The following is a 14127-nucleotide window of genomic DNA, read 5'->3' as shown; positions in this document are numbered from 1 at the left end:
TCATGGTGGGGCCTTACAGAGTGTAGTGGAACATAGGGATCTTGGAGTTCAGGCTCACAGGTCTGTGAAAGTGCAGTCAAAGGAGACAGGGCAGTGAAGGTGACTTTTGGCACACTGGCCTTCATCAGTCAGGGCATCGAGTATAAAATTAAGGAAGCTATGTTGCAGTTGTATAGGACGTTGGTGAGACTGCACTTGGAGTACTGTGTTCAGTTTTGGTCACCGTGCAATAGGAAGGATGCTAATAAACTGTAAGAATGCAGAAGAAATTTACAGGGATGTTGTCTGGACTCAAGTGACTGAGTTATAGGGAGAAGTTGGACAAGCTAGGACTTTTTTCTTTAGAGCATTGGAGACTGAGGGGGGATCTCATAGAGGTGTATAAGATCTTGAGGCATGAATAGGGTGAATGCACTCAGCCATTTTCCCAGGGTTGGGAAATTGAGGACTAAAGGTCATCAGTTTAAGGTGAGAGAGGAATGAATAAAAGGGAACCTGAAGGGCAACTTTTTTTTTTTTACACAGAGGGTGGCATGCATATGGAATGAGCTGCCAGCTGAAGTGGTTGAGACAGGTACATTAACTACAGTTAAAAGCCATTTAGACAAATACATGGATCGAAAAGGATTAGAAGGATATGGGCCAAGTGCAGGGAAATAGGGTTAGCGTGATTGGAAATTTTGGTCGGCATGAACCAGTTTGGGCCAAAGGGCCTGTCTCCATACCGTAGGACTCTATGACTATATGACAACGAAGACTGCTAGTTGTAAGCCACAGCTCCATAGAGTTTCAATGACTACTCCATGCATTAGCTGAGACTGTGAGTGGAGTAAGTAGAACTGCAGCTGGGGCCAAAAGGCCAATAGCTCATGCCCACCTGGTCTATCACTTCATTTTCCAGCAAAGATCACTGGAAAATAATCAGGACCTCTGGTCGACTGTACCCCTCCTGTCCCAGAGGCAGCGGGGCACAGTTGCAGTGTTGCAACCAAACTGACCTGAACACAAGGGAGAACTAACACCTTGCTTCAGGATGGCTTAATCCCACGTGCCACAATGTGCATTTATCCATCAAAATATCAAGAGTCAAAGAAGATTAATATTAATGACTGCAAGACATATCTTGCATAATAGTATCATAGAATAATAAAGCAAAGTTGTGTTTAAAGTGTAGCTGCTGATGGTGACAATTGTTCTCTCATCGCCATCAAATGCTCAGGTTTCGCAAGTAAACATTTGGTAATCAGACGTCAGGGTATTACAATGAAAGAACGAAAGATTTATTGTCACATATACCTAAGAAGATACAAGTGGGTTAAGACATATCACTGGTATTGTTAACCTGATGCAGATCAATTTCAAAACAATGCCCCCTTAAAAACCACAGGGCTTAGTGTCCAAAATCTCAAATGCTTGTTCTTACCTTGCTGGAGGTGGAGATCTTTGTTTTGGTTTCTCCTTCTCACGTTCTCTGTCTTTTTGTGCTCTATCTTTTTCTTCTCGTTTTGCACGTTCTCTTTCCCACTCGTCTTTTCTCCGCTGTCGTTCTTTGTCACGTTCACGCTCTCGGTCCCGTTCTCTCTCTCGTATCCTGTTTCCTCGTTCACGTTCGCGTTCTCTTTCCCTCTCACGCTGTTCCCTGTGTCTGTCTCGTTCTCTTTCTCGTTCTCTTTCACGTTCTCTTTCCCTCTCCCTTTCCTGGCATGGATAAACAATTATAGTTTTTTCCATTATTATAATAACATTAATATTAGCAGACAAATATAATCCCAAAGAATGGTGGATGCTGGAAATCAAACAAAAACAGAAATTGTTCACAAAACCCAGTATCTGTAGAGAGTAACCAGAGTTAAAGCTTTGGGTCTAGAGACCCTTTTTCAGAACTAATTACAGCTAGGAAAGCAAAAGAGAAAATGCTGGAAAATCTCAGCAGGTCTGGCAGCATCTTAGAGAAAAGAGCTGACGTTTAGAGTCTGACTGACCCTTTGTCAAAGCTGGTCGGAAAGGGTTGGTATACTGAAGGTGGGGTGGGGGATGAGGGGAGTAAACGATAGATGAAGATGAAGCCCACAGAGAGAGCAATAGAACAACAGTTGGACAGACAAAGGAATGGGGGTCAAATGTGGTGCGTGAAAAACACAGGTCAGGCAACATCCGAGAAGCAGGAAAATCAACATTTTGGGCATAAGTCCGTTACCATCATCTTTCCTGATGAAGGGCTTATGCTGGAATTGTCGATCCTCCTGCTCCTCAAATATTGCTTGACCTGCTGTGCTTTCCCAGCACCACACTCTTGACTCTGATCTCCTGCATTTGCAGTCCTCACTTTCTCCTAGACAAAGGAATGGATAAAGGTCAGCTTGGAGTAATCAATTGCTGCTAATTGGGACAATTAGCAGCTGACAATGGGATGGTTGTGACTGTAGCCCATGTGATGACAAGGCATGGTGTATGGGGGTTGGGATCAGGATATCGAATAAAATGTTCGAGATTGAGTTCCGAAGGCTGCAGAGTCCCCAGACAGAAAAGAGACACTCTTCTTCCAGTTTGCATTAGCTTTGCTGGAGCAATGTAGTAATGGTGAGACAGAGATGTTGGCCAGGAAACAGAGTGATGTGTTGAAGTGACAGGCAACAGGAAGCTCTGAGTCATTGTTGTGGCCAGAACGTAGGTGTTCTGCAAAACGGTTGCCCAGTCTGCACTTTGCCTCCCCAGTGTAGAGGAGACCACATTGTGAACAGTAGAGAGATATATTTTGGGGACTTGGATAGTGAAGAGGGGCTAAGTAAATGGGCAGGTGTTACACTAGAGGGAACAGTCCCTGCAGAAGGCTGACAGGGGAGGGAAGGGGAATGTATGTCTGGTGGTGGCACCCTGTTGGAGGTTGCAGAAATGACAGCCAACTATCCTTTGGAAATGATACTGATGAGATGGTAAGTGAGGGACGGGGGGGACTGTATCACTGTTGTGGGAAGAAAGAAAAGGGATGAAGACTGAAGTGCAAGAGATGGGTCAGACAGGGATGGAGGCCTTGTCAACATAGTGCTGGGAATCCTTGGTTGAGGAAGAAGTGGACATTTAGGAACCCCTTCATCGAGGCTGGCATCATTGGAACAAATGTGACAGAAATGGAGAAATTGAGAGAACGGAAAAGATTCCAATGGAAGCAGGGTGTGAGGATGTATTGTCAAAATAACTGACAGTCAGTGGATTAGTAGTGGATTTTGGTGGGTCAGCCTATCCCCAGAAATAGAAACAGAGTTGTCAAGGAAGGGAAGGGAGGAGTCAGAGTGGAAATTGGAAGCAAAATAGGTAAACTTTTCCAAACCTGGATGAGATTGGTATATCGGGGCAGCACAGTGGTCCAGTGGTTAGCACTGCTGCCTCACAGTGCCAGGGACCCAGGTTCAATTCCAACCTCAGGTGATTGTTTGTGTGGAGATTGCATTCTTCCAGTGTCTGCAGGGGTTTCCTCCCACAGCACAAAGATGTGCAGGCTCGGTGGATTATCCTTGCGGAATGAAAGGTCCCAGAGATAGGGTCAGGGATGAGTTTGGATGGGATGCTCTTCGGAGGGGCAGTATGGACTTGGTGGACTGAATGGCCTCTTCCCACACTGTAGGGATTCTATGATTCTACAAGCGAGGGAAGCATTACTGACGATGTCAGTGGGACCCATAGTGGGACTGCAGCAAGGAAATGTCTATGTACCCCACATTACTGGGGCGACCTAAGGGTCTCCAAAATGTCCACCTTTTTGCTCAAGCTAGGATTCCCCACCACCATGGCTGACAGGGCCCTCACCCCTTCTTTTTCCTCCCACACAGTAGGAGGGTCTCTGTGGTCTTCACATTTTATTCCACCAGCATTCACATCCAGAGGATCATTTACTGCCTTCTCCACCACCTCCTGCGGGATGACACATATTTCTCTTCATTCTCGTCAGTCTTCCACAGGGACTATTCCCTCTAGGACTCTTCAGTCCTCTCCTCCTCCATTCCCAACACCTTCCCACACACCCCATGTGATAGAATAAGGTACAATATCCACTCATTTGCATCTTCCCTCTTCACTATCCGAGGCTACACATCCCTTCCAGGTGAACTTTTTCATGCAGAGGATGGTACGTGAATAGATTGAGCTGCCAAAGGAAGTGGTGGAGGCTGGTACAATTGCAACATTTAAAAGGCATCTGGATGGGTATATGACTAGGAATGGGCCAGTTGCTGGCAGGTGGGACTAGATTGGGTCGGGATATCCAGTTGGCATGGACGAGTTGGACTGTAGGGTCTGTCTCTGTGCTGTACATCTCTATTAAGTCAGAGATGGTGGTGTAGTGGCAATGTCACGTGACTAGTAACCTTAATGCTCTGGGAATGTAGGCTCAAATCCCAGAAGCAGCAGATTGTGAAACTTTAAGTGGGTGGCACAGTGGTTAGCACTGCTGCCTCACAGCGCCAGAGACCCGGGTTCAATTCCCTCCTCAGGCAACTGTGTGGAGTTTGCACATTCTCCCCATGTCTGTGTGGGTTTCCTCCCACAATCCAAAAATGTGCAGGTTAGGTGAATTGGCCATGCTAAATTGCCCATAGTGTTAGGTGAAGGGGTAAATGTAGGGGATAGGGCTGGGTGGGTTGCTCTTCGCAGGGTCGGTGTGGACTTGTTGGGCCAAAGGGTCTGTTTCCACAATGTAGATAATCTCATCTAATCTAAATGATTTTAAGCAGTGATTTGGCTGCACTTCAATCAATCTAGTCTACTATATTCACTGCTCACGATGTGCTTTCGTCTACAGTGGGTAGACGAAGCGCAGACTGGGCTACCAGTTTGCAGCACATCTATGTTCTATTTGCAAAAATGACCTTTAGATTCCTGCTGCTTATCAATTCAACACAGTGTTCCCTGCCCAGCATCTGCACTTTGGCTTAGCTGTAGTGCTCCAGCAAAGCTCACTGCAAGCTGGAAGAACAGTATCTCACTTTCCACTTGGGGACACTGCAATCTTCAGAACTCAACATGTAGTTCAATAATTTTAGGGCCTTAGCATTTTCCCCCATGTCCTTCGCCCAGCCTTATTAACACATGGGCTGCAAATACAACCATCCCAATGTCAACCTTTTCCTAGCTACAACCAGTTCTGGAGACAGATCACTGAACCCAAAATGTTCACTCTGCTTTCGAGCCATTAATATTAGAACCTTGCACCAAGTGGTCCAAAGAATAGCAGCAGTTATAGTGCTGTAGCTGAAAAATGTGTTGCTGGAAAAGCGCAGTAGGTCAGGCAGCATCCAAGGAGCAGGAGAATCGACGTTTCAAGCATAAGCCCTTCTTCAGGAATGAGCCTGAAGAAGGGCTCATGCCCGAAACGTCGATTCTCCTGCTCCTTGGATGCTGCCTGACCTGCTGCGCTTTTCCAGCAACACATTTTTCGGCTCGGATCTCCAGTCCTCACTTTCTCCTAGTTAAAGTGCTGTATGCAATCTCACAAAACAGAACAAAATAGACAGGCACAGGTTCAACTCTCAGTCAGCACTGAGTGCATTTATTTTAACTGAGTTAGCTGATAGGAGGTGGATTATTGAGTGGAGAAAAAGATCATGCACCTGACCACTGCTGGAGTATGGTCATCATACAAAGACAGAATTAAATCGATCAGCATTGCCAAGGTCATGGATTTCTCGCTGTGAAAGCCTTTAGCATTAAGATGGAATAGTACAGGAAAGGAAAAGTGAAATTGGCAACTTCCAAAATACATCAACTCGCATTTGTCCGGATTGAACTCCATCTGCCATTTCTCTGCCCAATTCTCCAATCGATCTACATCTGCTGTATTCTCCAACAGTCCCCTTCACTCTCGCTACTCCATCAATCTTAGTGTCATCTGCAAACTTGCTAATGAGGCAACCTACACTTTTCCCCAAATCATTTATCTATATCACAAAAAACAGCGGTGGAACATCACTGGTTACAGGTCTCCATTTTGAGAAGCTCCCTTTTACTGCTACTCTGTCTCCTGCTGCCCAACCAGTTCTCTATCCATCTAGCTGGAACACCCTGGACCCCATGCAACTTCACCTTCTGCATCAGCCCACCATGGGGAACCTTATCAAACGCCTTACTAAATAAAGTCCATGTATATGACATCTACATCCCTTCCTTCATCAATCAACTTTGTCACCTCTTCAAAGAAATCTAATAGGTTTGTCTGACATGACCTTCCCTGCACAAAACCATGCAGCCTATCGCTGATAAGCTCATTTTCTTCCTAATGGGTATATATCCTATCCCTTACTACTTTCTCCAGTAGCTTCCCTACCACAGACGTCAGGCCCATAGGTCTGTAATTACCTGGATAAGTCTAGGGACTAGGTCAGCTTGGGATGGCTGGTCAGCACAGATGAGCTCTGTGACTCTACGATTCTAGAGTGAGGTATCATAGTTTTATGACAACGGATAGCAGATTTAAAACAGATGAGTAGAAATGAATTCTCTAAAGGGTCATGCATCTGTGGAATTCACCACCCCAGAGTGCCATGGATACCACAACACTGACTGAATTTAATATGGACAGAAGCAGATTTTTAATCAGTATTGGGTTGAAGAGTTGTGGAGAGGGGGCAGGGAAGTGCAATTGAAGTTGCACTGAAATTAGCCATGATCACATTAAACAACAGAGCAGTCACCAAGGGGTGAATTGTCCACACCTGCTCCTATTTGTTATGTTCTCGTGGGTATGTTCGCCCAGCTGGCAAGTTGATTTGCTGACATTTCGTCTCCTGTCTAGGTGATATCTTCAGTGCTTTGGAGCCTCCTCTGAAACGCTGCTGTACTGTGTCTTCTGGAATTTATGTGGTTCCATTCCTGCTGTTTCTGGTGGCCGGTTCCGTTATCTCGTTGTAGTGGCCAGTATATTGGGTCTAGGTCAATGTGCTTGTTGATGGGGTCCGCGGATGCGTGCCATGCTTCTCGAAATTTGCTGGTTGTCCTACGTTTATCTTGCCCTATGATTGTTGAATTGTCCCAGTCGAATTTGTGGTTCTTGTCATGTGTGTGTATGGCTACTAGGGACAACTGGTCGTGGTGTTTAGTGGCTGGTTCGTGGATGCGGATTGCTAGTTGTCTGCCTGTGTGCCCTAATTAGTTTCATGCAGTTTTTGCATGGAATCATGTAAATTATGTTTGTCTTGCACAGGTTGGGTATTGTCTTTTGTCCTGGTGAGTTGGTGTCTGAGCGCGCCTGTCAGTTTATGGGCTGTCATCGATCCCAGTGGTCAGAGAAGTCTGGCAGTCAGTTCTGAGCCATTTGTTGATATAAGGTGGGGTGGCTAGTGAGTTAGGCCGTGGCATGTCCTTGTCGTGTTGTTTGCCTGTTTGGCATCTGGGGATGAAGTTGCGGGGATATCCGTTATTGGCGAATACTCTGTAGAGGTGGTGTTCTTCCCTTCATAGATTGGTGGTGCTACAGTGTGTTGTAGCCCTATTGAACAGGATACGAATGCAGCTTCTCTTGTATGTGTGTTTAGGTGGTTGCTGTTGTAATTCAGGGTCTGGTTGGTGTGTGTAGCTTTCCTATATACGTTTGTGGTGCATGTACCATTCTGTGTTTTTTGTATCATCACATCCAGGAATGGGAGTTGATCGTTGGTTTCTTCCTCTCTCTTAAATCTAATCCCTGAGTACGGTGTTGATAAACCGGTGTGTAGTCTTGACTTCTGTTCTCGTAATGATAACAAAAGTGTTGTCAATGTATCTGATCCAGAGTTTAGGGTGGATTTGTAGTAGGGCTGTGTGTTCCAGCGGAAGAAGTGATGCAAAGGCTATGAGCCCATAGGTGTTCCATTGATCTGTTCATATATTTAGTTGTTGAACGTGAAATGCGTTGTTAAGCACAGGTCTAGTAGTTTGAACTTTTTTTTATTCATTCGTGGAATGAGGGCATCACTGACCAGGCCAGCATTTACTGCCACCCCTAATTACCCAAAGGGCAATTAAGAGTCAACCACATTGCTGTGGGTCTGGAGTCACATGTAGGCCTGACCAGGTAAGGATGGCAAGTTTCCTTTCCTGAAGAATATTAGTGAACCAGTTGGATTTTTCCAACAATCGACAATGGTTTCATGGTCATCATTAGATCCATCATTCCAGATTTTCTTTGATGAATTCAAATTCCATCATCTGCCATGGTGGAATTCGAACCCAGTCCAGAGAACATTATCTGGGTGTTTGGATTAACAGTCCAATAATAATACCACTAGGCCATCATCTCTCCGTTAGTCATTGCTGATAGATCCCATGTCATGTTGCCTGCTCTCCCTGTTTCGGAGGTTGGCTATTGTCTCTCTGGTTACAGTTTTGTCAATTGAAGTGAACAGTGCCATTACATCAAATGAGACCATTGATTCATCCTCGTCTATGTTTATGCTATTGATGCTGTCTAGGAATTTTTGTGATGATTGTGTGGAGTGTTTGGATCTGCTAATAAGATGTTTTTATTTGGCGTTCCCAGGAGTGACACAATGGGTCCAAGGTTTATGTACCTTCGATAATCCATAAACTCTTCGGGTGTTGTTGCTTTTCAGTTTCATCCTTTGAAGGTCAATCCTGGTTATTAGTCTGCTTTTTTGAAGGTTCTGTACTGTGTCATTTATTCTATTGGTTAGCTGTGGCATGGGGGTCACACTCCCTCTGTAGGTAGGTGTCGGTATCTGCAAGTAGTTTATCTGCTTTCTGAATATATTCGGTCTTGACCATGATAACTATTGAGGTAAAAACAATGACTGCAGATGCTGGAAACCAGATTCTAGATCAGTGGTGCTGGAAGAGCACAGCAATTCAGGCAGCATCCGAGGACAGGCAAAATCGACGTTTCGGGCAAAAGCCCTTCATCAGGAATAATTCTGCCCTTGTCTGCTGGTAATTTGATTATGTTCTTGTCATTTTTGAGTATTTTTAGGCTTTTCCTCTCTTTGGTATTGAAGTTGTTTACTTGTCTTTTCTTTGTTAGTAGAGGTACAATAGTTTGACTGTTTGCTGTGTCTCTTCGGTTAGCCTGTTAGTTCCGAGCATACATTCTGATGCAGTTAGGAAGTCCGTGTAGTTGAGTCCCTGGGCTGGTACGGCCTTCTCTGAGACTGTTGGAGAGGTTTCTAACCCAGGTGTCTGGCATGTTGACTTTGCTGCTGCTAGTTGGCTTAGATGTTTTGTCTTGCAGTGCTGTTCCCTTTCTGTACACGGTTAGAACATAGAAAAATACAGCGCAGTACAGGCCCTTTGGCCCTCGATGTTGCGCCGATCCAAGCCCACCTAACCTACACTAGCCCACTATCCTCCATATGCCTATCCAATGCCCGTTTAAATGCCCATAAAGAGGGAGAGTCCACCACTGCTACTGGCAGGGCATTCCATGAACTTACGACTCGCTGAGTAAAGAATCTACCCCTAACATCTGTCCTATACCTACCACCCCTTAATTTAAAGCTATGCCCCCTCGTAATACGTGGAAAAAGGTTCTCATGGTCAACCCTATCTAAACCCCTAATCATCTTGTACACCTTTATCAAGTCACCCCTAAACCTTCTTTTCTCCAATGATAACAGCCCCAAGTGCCTCAGCCTTTCCTCATATGGTCTTCCTACCATACCAGGCAACATCCTGGAAAACCTCCTCTGCACCCGTTCCAGTGCCTCCACATCCTTCCTATAGTATGGCGACCAAAACTGCACACAATACTCCAGATGCTGCCGCACCAGAGTCTTATACAACTGCAACATGACCTCAGGGCTCCGGAACTCAATTCCTCTACCAATAAAAGCCAGTACGCCATATGCCTTCTTCACCGCACTATTTACCTGGGTGGTAACTTTCAGAGATCTGTGTACATGGACACCAAGATCCCTCTGCTCATCCACACTACCAAGTATCCAACCATTAGCCCAGTACCCCATCTTCTTGTTACTCTTACCAAAGTGAATCACCTCACACTTACCTATATTGAACTCCATTTGTCACCTTTCTGCCCAGCTCTGCAACTTATCTATATCCTGCTGTAACCTGACACATCCTTCCTCACTGTCAACAACTCCACCGACTTTCGTATCATCCGCAAACTTGCTCACCCAACCTTCTAGCCCCTCCTCCAGGTCATTTATAAAAATGACAAACAGCAATGGTCCCAAAACAGATCCTTGCGAAACACCGCTAGTAACTGTACTCCAAGATGAACCTTTACCATCAACTACTACCCTCTGTCTTCTTCCAGCCAGCCAATTCTTAATCCAAACCTCCAACTCACCCTCAATGCCATACCTCCGTATTTTTTGCAGTAGCCTACCATGGGGAACCTTATCAAACGCCTTACTAAAATCCTTATACACCACATCTACCGCTTTACCCTCGTCCACCTCCTTAGTCACCTTCTCAAAGAGTTCAATAAGGTTTGTGAGGCACGACCTGCCCTTCACAAAACCATGCTGACTATCCTTGATCACATTATTCCTATCCAGTTGTTCATAAATCCTATCCCTTACAATTCTCTCTAAGACATTGCCCACAACTGAAGTGAGACTCACTGGCCTATAGTTACTAGGGTTATCCCTACTCCCCTTCTTGAACAAGGGAACATTTGCTATCCTCCAGTCTTCTGGCACTATTCCTGTAGAGAACGAGGACATAAAAATCAAGGCCAATGGCTCTGCAATCTCCTCCCTGGCTTCCCAGAGAATCCTAGGTTAAATGCCATCAGGCCCAGGGGACTTATCTATTTTCACCCTTTCCAGAATTAGGTTCTGTTCTGTCTTATGGTGATGGCCTGTTTCGTTACCGCGGTCCACTCCTGATTGGTTGTTTTTGAAATTAACGATTTTTGACGTACAATTCCTTGTCTGTACCTGTGTAATCTGTTGTGTGTGTCCGTAATCACACCCTACATTATCCTGAAACCATTTTGTCTAACTTTATTTTTTAAGAACATAAGAATATAAGTATTTAAGTGGAAATCAGGAGATGATTAAATGGCAGAAATTATAGTAAGCATGAGTTAATAGGAGGCAAATTGATGTATTAAAAAAATGAGACATATAGACACAGCGTGAGAATGGCTAAACATCTGGGGAACAAATTTAACTAAAACAGGAAAGATTAACAAAGCAAAAGCAAGCTCCAACAACCCCACACCCTAATAATAAAAGAAAGCAGGTTGACAACAAGGAGACAAACCATTCCCCCTGTATGTGTGCGCCATCCACCATTTTTCAAATTCCTAATTTATTGCCGTTTAATATCCTACAGTTAGGAAAAAAGGTTTCTTTGCTCATGTTGGCCCACCAATGTTATGCAAAAATGCTGCCTTTAAAAGTAATTTAGTCTGAATAGTCTAGTTTCATTCATTCAAGTTATGTTTATGCATGAAAAATGTGGAATTATTCAGCCTGACGTCGGTGGTGGGAAAGTTGCTGGAGAAGGTACTGAGGGATAAGATCTATTTATATTTAGAAAAGAATGGACTTATCAGTGATAGGCAACATAATTTTGTGCGGGGGAGACCGTGCCTTACCAAATTAATGGAGTTCTTTGAGGAAGTGACCAAGTTGATAGATGAAGGAAGGGCTGTTGATGTCATATACATGGACTTTAGTAAGGCGTTTGATAAGGTTCCCCATGGTAGACTAATGGAGAAGATGAAGTCATAGGGTGTTCTAGCTAGGTGGATAAAGAACTGGTTGAGCAACAGAAGACAGAGAGTAGTTGTTAAAGGAAGTTTCTCGAAATGGAGAAAGATTACCAGCGGTATTTCACACGGGTCAGTGTTGGGGCCACTGTTGTTTGTAATATATATAAGTGATCTGGAAGAGGGCACTTTTGGTATGATCAGCAAGTTTGCAGATGACACGAAGATTGGTGGAGTCGCAGAAAGCAAAAGGGACTGTCAGAGAATACAGGAGGATATAGATAGACTGGAGAGTTGGGTGGAAAAGTGACAGATGGTTTTCAATCCAGACAAATATGAGGTGATGCATTTAGGCAAGTCTAATTCTAGAGTGAATTATACAATGAATGGAAGAGCCTTGGGAAAAGTTGATGGGCAGAGAGATCTGGGAGTGCAGGTCCATTGTACCCTGAAGGTTGCTGCACAGGTGGATAGAGTGGTCAAGAAGGCATATAGTATACTTGCTTGGAGGGCCGAAGGGCCTGTTCCTGGGCTGTAAATTTTCTTTGTTTCTTTGTTCTTTATTCAATAGCTTGCATGAAGCAATGTCAATAACATGACAAAAAGAGAAGTTAACATTAAAAGTTTTGAATCGACAATTTCAGTTGTGCAGTGTAAATGGCAAGATTGTGTCCAGAATAATGATTCCTGTAGATTGAAAGGTAACAAATGTCACTCCGCTATTAAAGTAGAGAGCAGGAGAGAAAACCGGGAACTGCAACTGGCAGATTAGCCATGATCATACTGTATGTTGGAGTAGGTTGTGAGGGCCAAATGGCCTACTCTCTGCCTTTTCTCTATGTTTCTGAGTGGAGTTTGCCATGAACAAGAGATTACCATCAGGTCACAAAAAGCTATTTGGCCTATCACACAAAATTAGTAATGTCGTGTATGTATTTCAGTACTAGCGTGACAAGAGGTATATAGGTCATTTGCCCCAAAGACAATGACATTTCTCTCAAATAGCCTGCTTGCCAAAAAAATCACTCTTCTCTCATACAGTGTGAATGTTGTTTTCTCTTTACTTTGGTATTTCTTGCAATTTGTCCTGATAAGTACAAGACAAAAAAAAATTGACAAAATTTTTATTTTATTTCTCAAAATGCTTACTCTGTAATGATAGTCTGCTTCTGTCCATTGTACTCTGAAGTTCTCGTATTGCCCTCCACGCCAGTACCGTTCAACTTCAGGTTCGTAGTAGGGAGTTATATAGGGGTCAGGCCTAAGGGTCAAGGAAAAAAGGGTCAAGCTTGTATACTCCAGTTTCCATTCTATCATAAATATCACAGGAGTGGTTATAAACGTAATTGTAGCGAGGCGAATATGTTTGCTCTATTGTTACATGCAATTGCCTACCGATGACACTTTGCACATAGGACTAGCCAATGAATTCTCGCAGCCAGATACTGAGAGGTACAATAAAGGCTCAATTCCATCTTCATACAAATACTTTCTTATTTGGCGAGGTGTGGTAGTTGGATAATAAGCAGGGATGGGAATTCTGGCTGATAATTTCAAACTTATTTTACCATCACCACAAACTTATATTAAACAACAACAGTTCCATTTCATTCACTGAGTTGCAAAGAATACTGCTCTACTGAAATTTTTAAATGGTAGTTGTCAGGGAAGGCTGAGTCAGAACATGACTTCAATGTGACTAGATCATGATAAAAACAGAAGTTGCTGGAAAAGCTTAGCAGGTCTGGCAAATCAGAATACCGTTTAGAGGACAGATCGATAGACCTGAAATATTAACTCTGATTTCTCTTCATAGATGCTGCCAGACCTGCTGAGCTTTTCCAGGAACTTCTGCTTTTGTTTCTGATTTACAGCATCTGCATTTCTTTTGGTTTATATTTTGATCATGACAAGGTTGGGGGAACAGCCACCAACTGTTGAAACTGGGAACTCATTTCATTGTTACAGTTCATATCCAAACATTATTTTTATTCATTTGAGACATCTGTATCTCTGACTAGGCTTGCATTTATTGCTCACAGGGCTGTGGGTCTGGAGTCACATGTCGGCCAGACCAGGTAAGGATGGAAGATTCCTTCACTAAAGGACATTAGTGAACCAGATGGTTCACCAGTAAAACTCAGTATGTTTGGGTTATCTTTATTAAAAGACTCCATTAAGGGAGAGTGTTGCAGACACATATGGTCTTTTGTTTTTGTGTGAGCGTGCTTGATAGCCATGGCTTAGAAAGATCATTAATTTCTGAAGAATCAAGGATGATAGTGATTTGCAAAAAGCATATGACATTTACTTGTGATTCAGATCGTGTTTTTAAGCAGAAGGGCTGGAAGAATCTGGCTATGTGAACAAAAATAGAACTTTATAATCAAGATTGAAATAAGCATACCTATCAAACTGACATCCACTTTCAAATCAATGTCACTAATACTGACACTTTGACC

The 14127-nt window shown here is 43.7% G+C and overlaps 1 protein-coding gene across 9 annotated transcripts in view; it reads right to left on the bottom strand.

Annotated features, from left to right (window-relative positions):
• Positions 1–14127, bottom strand: part of zc3h18 (zinc finger CCCH-type containing 18) — a 248786-nt gene that overhangs the window by 158054 nt on the left and 76605 nt on the right. For all 9 annotated transcript variants that reach the window (XR_015759908.1, XM_087995663.1, XM_087995669.1 and 6 more), the window contains 2 exons: positions 12815–12926; positions 1424–1698 (listed from right to left, as the gene is read on the bottom strand). Coding sequence is in view for 8 of the 9 variants with exons in the window: in XM_087995663.1 (XP_087851789.1) it covers positions 1424–1698; positions 12815–12926 (387 nt within the window). In the remaining variant the exon portion in view is untranslated. The remainder of the gene's footprint in view (positions 1–1423; positions 1699–12814; positions 12927–14127) is intronic.

Source organism: Chiloscyllium plagiosum, unplaced genomic scaffold, assembly GCF_037043375.1.
Source record: "Chiloscyllium plagiosum isolate Xiang-an unplaced genomic scaffold, Cpla_swu_hap1 HiC_scaffold_17, whole genome shotgun sequence".
Classification (NCBI taxonomy): Eukaryota; Metazoa; Chordata; class Chondrichthyes; order Orectolobiformes; family Hemiscylliidae; genus Chiloscyllium; species Chiloscyllium plagiosum.
This window is presented reverse-complemented; position numbering and strand designations above follow the sequence as displayed.